This window comes from Grammomys surdaster, unplaced genomic scaffold (genome assembly GCF_004785775.1).
Source record: "Grammomys surdaster isolate TR1022 unplaced genomic scaffold, NIH_TR_1.0 80955, whole genome shotgun sequence".
NCBI lineage: Eukaryota > Metazoa > Chordata > Mammalia > Rodentia > Muridae > Grammomys > Grammomys surdaster.
The window spans coordinates 1-9,896 of record NW_021606853.1 but is presented as its reverse complement, the minus strand read 5'-3'; the positions used below and the strand labels follow the sequence as shown (position 1 = coordinate 9,896).

At 38.2% G+C, this 9,896-nt stretch overlaps 1 protein-coding gene across 1 annotated transcript; it reads right to left on the bottom strand.

Moving 5' to 3' along the window:
* Positions 1-1,283: 1,283 nt before the first annotated feature.
* On the bottom strand, positions 1,284-9,201 carry LOC114635279 (cytochrome P450 2J3-like; the record flags this gene model as incomplete). Its single annotated transcript, XM_028783941.1, has 4 exons — positions 8,716-9,201; positions 3,706-3,868; positions 1,879-2,028; positions 1,284-1,470 (listed from the first exon to the last, which is right to left on the bottom strand). Coding segments are annotated over exons 1-4 (728 nt in total), but the record flags the coding sequence as incomplete, so codon positions are not given.
* Between the last annotated feature and the right edge of the window lie 695 nt (positions 9,202-9,896).

The window sequence follows — 9,896 nt, the reverse complement described above, 5'->3', positions numbered from 1 at the left end:
AGCAAATTGAGGGAGAATGAGAGCAAGTTGATTTGCTGAGATGAAATAGTTAGAAAATAATATCAACACATGTATGAAGATATCATGATGACACCCATTGTTATTTAATTAATCTAAATGAAAACCATTTTGAAATACAAAGTTGGCAGAATTCCATTGTACAAGATATAATTCTTCTATTTTAGAAGGAGATTTTAGCTCCTTAGATGGAATAACCAGCACAGACATAGTAGAGACATTGGGAATTTGCTCCGTAACTCCAGATAAAGGCAGCAGTAGTAGGACATGTATATCAGTGATCAGTGACTGGTTGTTTGCTGACCCTTGTTGGAGGTGATTCGTATGTGTGAGTGGTCATAATTACATTTTTCCTACTGTTACATTATCTTTCAATTTTCAAAATTAAAGCACTTTTTAAAACTGAAACAGTTAAAAAAATGTAATAGTGACATGTAATTGATACAAATTGTCCATTGAGAACATGTAATTTAAACACATACAAATGTGTGGACTATCTCATATATATTTATTCCAAGGTAGTAACACAACTTAAAGGAGATATAGGTAGGTAACCTTAGGAGTTAATTTTCCTTTAAAACTGTCTTTCATATATAGAAATATGGCTGAGAGACCAGTAAGCTGTAGAAAATATTTGGACAACTCTAAAGATTAAAGGGACAAGAATTTGGAGAGCTGGGGATGAAGTTTGAAGACCAAACTTTAAGTTACAGTGTCACACATTAAGTATTAATTGAAATAAAAATAGGATCCACTTTTGAACTTTTAGTTATTTTTTTTATGTACCAATGCAAATTCAAGATGAATGAATGACTGGATTCAGGTGAACACTTGAACTAGAATATCAACTACAACACTATTAACAACATCATTAGTCTGAAATCAACTCAAAAGCTCAAATACTGAGAAAGGATTAATACCAGAAAGTCACACACTTTTCCCAAACTTAGTCTCAGTTAACAAATAGCAGCATACACAGAGGAATGTCAAAGAACCTGAACTGGAAATAGGGTGATTTTTTTTCAACAGCAACAACATTCACACATACACAGTCATCGTGCAAATATTGGTACTATGTTTAAATATTAGAAAATTATTTTCATGTACAAGTTTTGCATATTATCAAAATATTAAATTAACAGAGATTTGAATACATTTGTATTAAACTCAATTTTATGATAAAAAATTTAATAATATCTTAACTGCAAAAGCTCTAAAATATAAAAAGAGGAGCCTGTCTGTTTGAATTAGTCCAATTCTAATACCCTTCCTGAGATATGAGAGTGCTTACATGGCACATTAATGATGACTCCAAACACAGGGCCTCATTCAGTAGCTTCAGCATCTCCTGAAACTGACCGTCATGGTACTCAAAGCGCTTCCCAAAGGTAATAGAGCAAATGATGTTGGAAACTGCATTGTTGATATTGAAGTGAGGGTCAAAAGGCTGTCCTGGAAGTGGGAAAAGAGAAAGTTGGACATTTAAAGATATTCATGTTTGTATTGTCTATAAAGAAAACAATCTTCCACTTGCCCCTTCCCCCACATTAAATACTGGAGAATGCAGAGAATGAAATAATGGATAGGCTCTGGTCACAGCACATGCACAGGGCTGGGATGAACCAAGGGTTCTGTCAATGGCTGTAAAGTCGGATTGGTGACCAGAATTTCCAGTCAGCAAAGTGATTAGTAGACCATTTCATTTGCTAGGCTACAGTCCTCTAGGTCAAAATCATAATTATAAGTTCACTAGTCAATCTTCAGTTGTCAGACCCAGTATAAACACTTAGGCACACAATAAGAATTTGTTCTACAAACATAAGGCCACAGTCCCCTTCACCTGCACTGTGAAATGCCTACCTCCCTCCTCTCTTATGACATCCACAAGGTGGTGGGCCTCCTCCTGTATTCGCTGCTCTAAGCTCTTCCTTCCCAATCCAAAGTTCCTCAGTGTCATCAGGGTGAACCTTCTTTGCTCCTTCCATGTCTGGCCACTGGAGAAGATCAATCCTGGGAAGAGGATAGTCTGCATTATGGCATTGTGTGTCTTATTTAAAATTCTCTGACAAACTGGATGGACTCATGCATGATGAAAAGAAGGAGGGTCAATAAGTCACTTGGCAGCTATCTAGAGAGACAAATCCCAAAGCACTGGAACTAATATTTACTGATTACTTACAACATTTGTTTAGCATTCCTTGTGTACTATGTGATTTAGTACTTTCAGAATGAAGGCCCATTCTACCTGAGGCAACAACTGAGACACAAACTATACTTTACAAAGAAATATAGTTAGTAAATAGAAACTTTTATTCACGTTTCAGTTTCTCCAGATCTGAAGATTATACTCTGATTACACAAATCATGTTTGTTGCGAATTGGTTTTAATGCTTTGTCTTAATTTAGCTCCCAAAAGCTGTGATTCCATACCTGAAGGTTCCTGCCCCCAGATTGCTCTGATTGGTAATAAAGAATTTCTATATAGCCAATGACTGGGCAGGGAGACAGAGGCAGGATTTTTGATTCAGTTAGCAAGGGACAAAGGGAGAGAGGGAAAAGAGAAGAATGGCCATGACTCCAGTGAGACAGATCAGATTTAACAGCTACATGAGAAAAAACATCCAACAATGTAGGTGGAAAGGGCATGTGGCCCTATGTGGTTATGGGTGATAGTTGCCCCAAACTATCACTGTCACTAGAAAGTGACAGGGCAGCAAAGATAAAATATGGATTTAGAAGTTGTTAAGCCAGGAACACCAGAGGGGAGTGTGTGCAAGCTTCCGGGAGGTTTACAAGTGCCCAGCGATTAAACTAGGAAGGTCTATTAAAAATATCTTTGGGTATGTGTATCTTTTATTCGCAATTCCAGGGAGATCTTACAGGCAGGGTAAAGGTGCAGAGTGCAGGGAATCCAGATCGGTTAACTAATTCACCGGTACACATTTGAAGTTGAATAACAGTAATACGCTCATGGAAAATACAAGACACATGATGTAAGAAAGTTTTATGGACAATGTTCTAGACAAAATATACAGTAAAGAGTGAATAAGTGACTCAAGAAAGTAGGAAGGATGAGTACTCCACACAGAGAATGTCTAGAAGCAAGGAGGAAGGTCATTCTGGTGTATTCAGCATCCACCGACTTTCATGGCATATCCAATGCCATGCTCCCCTCAGTTTTGTAACTTTCAGAGAAATCCTCAAATCCTTTTAATTTTCCCCATGAAATAAATTGATACACTTGAAGTCTGATATTGACTTTCTGATTATTTTTGAAATGAAAATAAGTATTCACCCCAGTCTATTATAGTATTAGCCAGAAGGCTAAAGAACCCTTCTGCTCTCACTTTATTGATTGAGCATGAGGAGTTACAAACAAGAAGAGGATCACCAGGAGGAAGGTGACTCATCTATTTTTCTATGGTAGAGGGTTGGAGTGGGAAAAAGGAAGTGAAATCACAGTGTGTCTGGCTGGACATACTACCAAAGCATCAAGAGTTGGTGTTCAGGACACATGGTTTCTCCTAAATCTAGAAGGGAGACACTGTAAGTCCTCCTATGAGTATGGCATCCTGCTTCTTTTATAGGTGACAGTTGGTTTATGGTAATATTGCCAAGTTATAGACAGGAACCTTTACCATGCCACAAAAATAATAAAGCACACTACATCTTGATCAAGAAACTTACCATTTTTGTTAAAGAGATGTTTTCGGAGAAGAGAGACCGGGCGATTCAGGAAATTGTGCTCCATTTGAGTAAAGACTTCTTTGATTAAGGGCATACCCGTTATAACCACTGAAGGTATGTTAGCAAAATCCAGGCTTAAAACATTTCCATATTTCTTCACAAACTGAAAAATATTACAGTAGTCACAGTTGAGCCCATGTCTGTGTGTCCAAATATGGCAGGCATGTGTGGAGCCAATGGGACTAATGCTGAGATGTCTGTGAGGACTGTGTAGGGGAAGAGGGAAGCAAGCATCTTCTTCTGCAGATATTGTAGAATTTTTACTTATAATGCATTAAGCTCAATTTTGATACACAATAAGAATACAAATTTCCTTATAGAAAATCCCAACAAATTTAGCAAATCTGAATTAGGTTTGCAGGTACTCTATGTCCCTAGGAGAAGACATGAGGTTATGTGTAGCAACAAATAGGAAAATTCTCTAATCTGAGGCATCCTGAATTCTAATGAAGGCAAAAAATATAGTTTATATGATAGTCCAAAGTTCAAGGAAGGTCTGTACATGTTTAGTGTAGTTTTATAAAAATCCCTATTTAGCCAGAGAATAATGCCCTGAAACATCTTCTATGTACAGAAGATTTCTGTGTAAAAATGTAACTAACTCTGAGAGAACTGTGTGCATTTGTGTGTGGAGGAGGCATTTTAATGTGATGGAAATGTTTCTTCTCTTTTCTCCCTTTTTCTTCTCCTCACTACTATTAGAATTTCCTCCAAAAATTTCATTCATGTACTCAGTCAATATGAATTAAATCATCATTAATGAGCTCCTAGACTAAGTTATGTAACCATAAGTATTTGAAATCAACATTGCTATTCTGAAGCAATGGCCACTCCAGGCCAGTGAAGTCCAGCTAACTATGTTCATAATCTGCCAAAGGTTGAAAGTGTATCGTTAAAGTTTGCTGTAGCAAGCATGGAATTATTAACAAATTAAACTATCTGTTTAACCAAAAGAGACTGTGGCCTCCTCATACCATGCTAGATATACAGAGTGTAATAAAGGCAAAGCCTGGGGCTGGAGACTTCCCTGCACCTCTGGAGTGACATGAACATGTTTATTCTGTGCTTCACTGTCTATGGACTCTTGGGGAAGTTGCTCTATCTTTTAAAATTTAGAACCTTAGTTATGAAAGGTAAATAATTATCCCTCCCACATTGGGTTCTATAAGGAAGAATGAAAGTAGAAGTGGGAAAGTCACCCTGTTTTCTCACTTTAGGCACTCACCCACCCTCCACATTGCTGAGAAATGAGCAAGCTTTTTATGCAGAGTGTGAGGCAGAAATCATGATGATGAGAAGGAAAGTACAGTGTGGGTCTCTGGTCATGGATGGTACTCACTGAGTAATAGATTGGTATTTTTATGTCTTATCACATCAACTTTATAAGTCATCACCATAATGAACATTTTCCATCTTCCCCAAAAGACAAGTTGTAAATGATGTAGTGTAGTCAAGAAATCAAAGCTGCTGTCTGTCAGAGGGAATCCCCAGGTATTATGTAAGATTTGAAGAAAAAGACAAGACCTTGAGATATCCAATGATCTCAGAATTTAGTGAGTGTAACAGAGTGGGAAGCAGGCATGAGTGTGAGAGATGGAAAGTTCAAGTGGGAGGAGAAGAGGGAAACAGAAGAATAGAAGAAACAAATGTCCATGATGATGTAGAATGTTCAAGTCTGTGAAAATTGAGCTGAACGACTGTGTATGAGTAGTATCATAGTTTCTTCCCTATATACACTCCACAGTTAGCTTTTTGAAGACCTCACTTCTTCCTTTTGTTCTTCTAAGTCATGTCTAGCTCCAACAGTGGTTTCAAACAGAAGGGCTACAATCTTGATTTCTCATGTTTGTGCATGTACACTCTACAGAATTGGTCACAGAGCCCTAGTCCTATATAAACCATTTCAAACAATTGTAATGTTTTGATTTCATCTTGGAATCTTACATACACATTACAACACAGCCTATAAGCAGCCTTTCTTTAATTTTTAACCAAGAGTCCTGGTTTAAGTTCATTTCATCTCTAGCAAAACTTGCCCAGTGTCGCTACTAAGGACAGATTCAAAAACTGTATGTCTTTTCTTCTAGAAGATGTAAGTAATGTACACAGAGAAATGTAGATCAGTTTTTAACTTTATCTTCATGAATGTCTCCGTGAGTTTTTAATCCTTTCAAGAAAGATTTACTGACTCATAATATTGACAAAGTAGTTCTTGGAATAACTAGAAATTTGAATGTGATAGTCCTAACTGGTAACGGATGCCATCTGGAACCTATGTTTATTCTTTAGGGAGAAACAGCATCTAAGACACTAGTTCTCAATCTGTGGGCTATGACTCCTTTCACAGAGGTTACCTAAGACCATAAAACCAATTATGAAGTAGTAACTAAAAAGTGTTATTCTTGGGGGAGGGTGGGAGGGTCACCACAATATAAGAAAATGTATTATAGGATAGGAGCATCAGAAAGATTGAGAACCACTGTTCTAAGACAAGATTCTAAAGTTAATGTCTTCTTTCCACAAGCACAAGCTCTTTGACTATTCCTAGCTCAAAAATGAAACAGTCCCTTTTATTTTACTACTAATCAAGATAGACAGGCCAGCTAATTTCCTGGAGTTCTAACCTTTGACCCTCAAGTGTGCCAGGTCTATCTGCAATTGGTTCACGTGGGTTAGATGAGAGGACTTCTCAGACGATGTTATACCACAAAGGATACTTTCCATTGTGCGACATTGTTAGTCATTTAAAAGAAGTTTTAACTAGATTAAAGTAATGAAGCTCAGAATGATAAACAACCTAAAAACTGGAACTAACAGAAAAAATAGCAACAGAGTGAAATAGGAGGCATAAGATGTAGCAACATCAATAGCAAACAAAAAGTCTGCTATTATCCTACAATGTTCAAACAGCAAGATTCAGCAGAGTGAATGTTCCAAATAAAGAAAAGTAAGACACCTAAGATTAGTGAGACATGGCATTGAGCCATAAATCTTAAGCACTGTGACTTTGAAAGACTTCCCTGACTTTTTTTAAATCTAAGAAATGTCAGAGATACACAGAGGGAAGAAAGAAAAAAGTGTTCCAATTTACCCTACTACCAGCAGAGGTGAGAAGGGGTAATAATCTGAATTAGATTTAGTTTTTAATATAAATTTTTAATTTTGAGAATTTCATACACAAATATATATTGACATCATTCCACCCTTCTCTTCTCTCTTCCAACCCCTTCAGGGTCATCACTCCCTTCTCTTTCTCAAATTCATGACCTCTTCTTCTTTAGTTAGTATTGATTTTATATGTGTGTGTGTGTGTGTGTATGTGCATATATATTACATATATATTATATATATATATACATATGCACACACACACAAACACAAACACACACACACACACACATATATGAAATTAAAATATTCATCAATGTCTAATTGTCCCAGAAAAACAGGAGGCAGGTATAGGCAACAACTTTTCCAGGAAAATAGTGTGTGTGTATACGGGGGGAAGGAAATATAGACAATGAAATGTGTGAAGAATAGCTAAAACTTCTTAATTTGGCAAAATAAAAGTCTATGTAAAATATGCAAACTGTATAAAATCCTCAAAGGAATCAAAAATAAACATCATAATCAAACTGAAAGTTAAAACAAAACAAATTGAAAACAGATGGGGAGGGCATGTTACTTAGGGGGAAATTGGAAATTATTTCTTACCAGAAACTACAAAGTCCAGAATGAAGTAAGAAGACATCTAAAACTGTTAAGTGCAGCAGATTGACAACCAAGTGTCCACAATCAGTGAAAAGACAGCGTGGGATTAAGTGGGGACCATTCTGAGGTGGGGCAAAACTAAGAAATTTTCTACTGCCATAGCCTCCTCCAAAGAAGGAAGTGCTGAAGGTCAGAAAGGAAATTGAACATGAAAGTTCAGTATCTGATATGGTTCTCAGAGTTCGGAGGTGATATGTGTTCGGAGGTAACACCTGAGACAGCTACACCACAGAAGGGAGACAGGGTCCTCCATTTTTGTAGCTGTTTCACTTCCTGTGCAAAATAGCATTAGCAAAGTCTCATGACCTGCATGTGTGCCTTGACGAACACCGAGTACCTGCTGGGAGGGTGGGGCAAGGATACACAGGAGATAGAATGAAAGAGCAAAAAGCAATAAAGAGGTAATTATTTGGAAAGTGTCCATGAAACACACAGGCAGGGAATGCGGAATAAAAGAAAAATAGTGGAAAAACAGAAGGAAAATTATGAACTTAAATCCTCAAATAGTAATAAATAATCAGACCTAGCCACTCTTCACAAGTACTAGAAAGTGACAGGGAAAATCACACAGGGCTGGAGTATTCACTATCTAAGCAGAGAAAATAACCATAGATAACAAAAAACATTAAGTGGAAAAAGGGTTATAGAGCACAAAGACCTTCCAGTCGTACACATGTACTATGTACAAATAACGGTCTTTCCTGCACAAGAGGGAGAGCTTCAAGAACTGAATGGAAAAAGAGACTTCTATTGGAGCCGTAGAGACTTCAGTGCATCTTACTCTGGAGTTGATAAAGTCGGTAAGACAAATCAGAGAACTGATATGTGCGCAGGTCAAGAGGAGAACATACTTAAACAAACAAACAAACAACCCTCGACTGGCACTGTAACCAACATCTGGGACATCCCATTTCTTAAACCAACATGATGTATTTATCAAGATAAATTATTATGTTACAAATCTACTTTAAAATACTTATAAGAATTAAAATCACAAACAGTATGTTTTCTGGTAATAAAATCACACTGCGAATCTTTCATCCTCAGATAACAAGAAAATCTGCAACTATTTGTAATCTGAACACCTATTCTCTGGGTTAGTGGGCTGTCAGCATCAGCCTTACAGTCAGGTCCAATATTCAGTCCCAGGAAGCAGCAGAAACTGTTGTCTCTTCTTACCTGCTGAAGGGATAGGTGGGGCTGCTTGGGGTCCAAATGGAACAAACAACCCAATATGGGCAGGCGCCATGGCCCTGGAGGGTAGTTCTTGGGGCGTCTGTTTTTGAGGAAATCAGCCAGGAACAGAAAGGTGAGAGCAGACAGCAGCAAAGTCGGGAGATAGAGCAAAATCCGGAGATATAGCGAGGCCCAAATGACAGCCACTAGGGAGCCCGCTGCAGCAAGCATGGCTGGTATTCCAGCAGGATCTTGAGGAAATAAAAATCTGAACTGAGGCAGGTCCCCACCTTCTCTGCCAGTAGCTCCCAGAGTGGGCCAGCCCTGTGGTTAAATCCCCTAGTCCCTACAGGGCCCAGCCCTGCAAACTCTTCCGCCCAGCTCTGTTCACTTCAGCCCCTTTGGCCAGACTTGCTCCGCAGTTCCCTAAGTGTTAACGGAGCTTTGTCCCCAGATCTCTTTCACTTTTACCTAGTCTTCCAAAGCACTCAAACAACTCCCTGGCCCCGCCTCAACGCTCTCGGTCACGCCCCTTCCCTAGTTACAAGTCTTCTTTTCTGGCTTTCCAATCTATTCCTGTGGGAGTGGGGGTGGGGTGAATTCCAGGAGAGAAGCTATTGAGCAGGTCAGGACAGACTAAGAACCTAGTTCTTATGCAAAGTCTTTCCCTCTGGTTCTCAGGCTTGTGATTTGCTTGTAGCCAAGAGAATATCATGTGTATTTGACCTCCTGTTTTATAAACAATCTTTCACCAGTGACTGCAATTTTCAGAACAAGAAAGACAGTATCATCCGACGTTTCTGGGCTGTATGCCAGGAAGAGCTCTGACCTCTTTGTAAGAGCTCACCTGCTTTGACAGTGCTATTCATGCTGAATAAGTGAATGCACAGATTCTTCACCAAAAGAACATCCTTGATTCCTCCCCAACCCCAGCCCCCTTTTGTAGTGTTAGGGAATTGAAAGCGGCCCTCGAGCATACTAACTAACCTGTCCATCATCAGTTTGCTTTCTTCCTCCATCCCTATTAACTTTTAGGATTAGTATGTTATTTAATGGATTTCATTAATGGACACTTGCATGTTCATGTATTTTCACATGAACATGAAAGTGTCCATTAATGAAAATGAAATCCAATATATATATACATACATATATACATATATACATATATACATATATACATA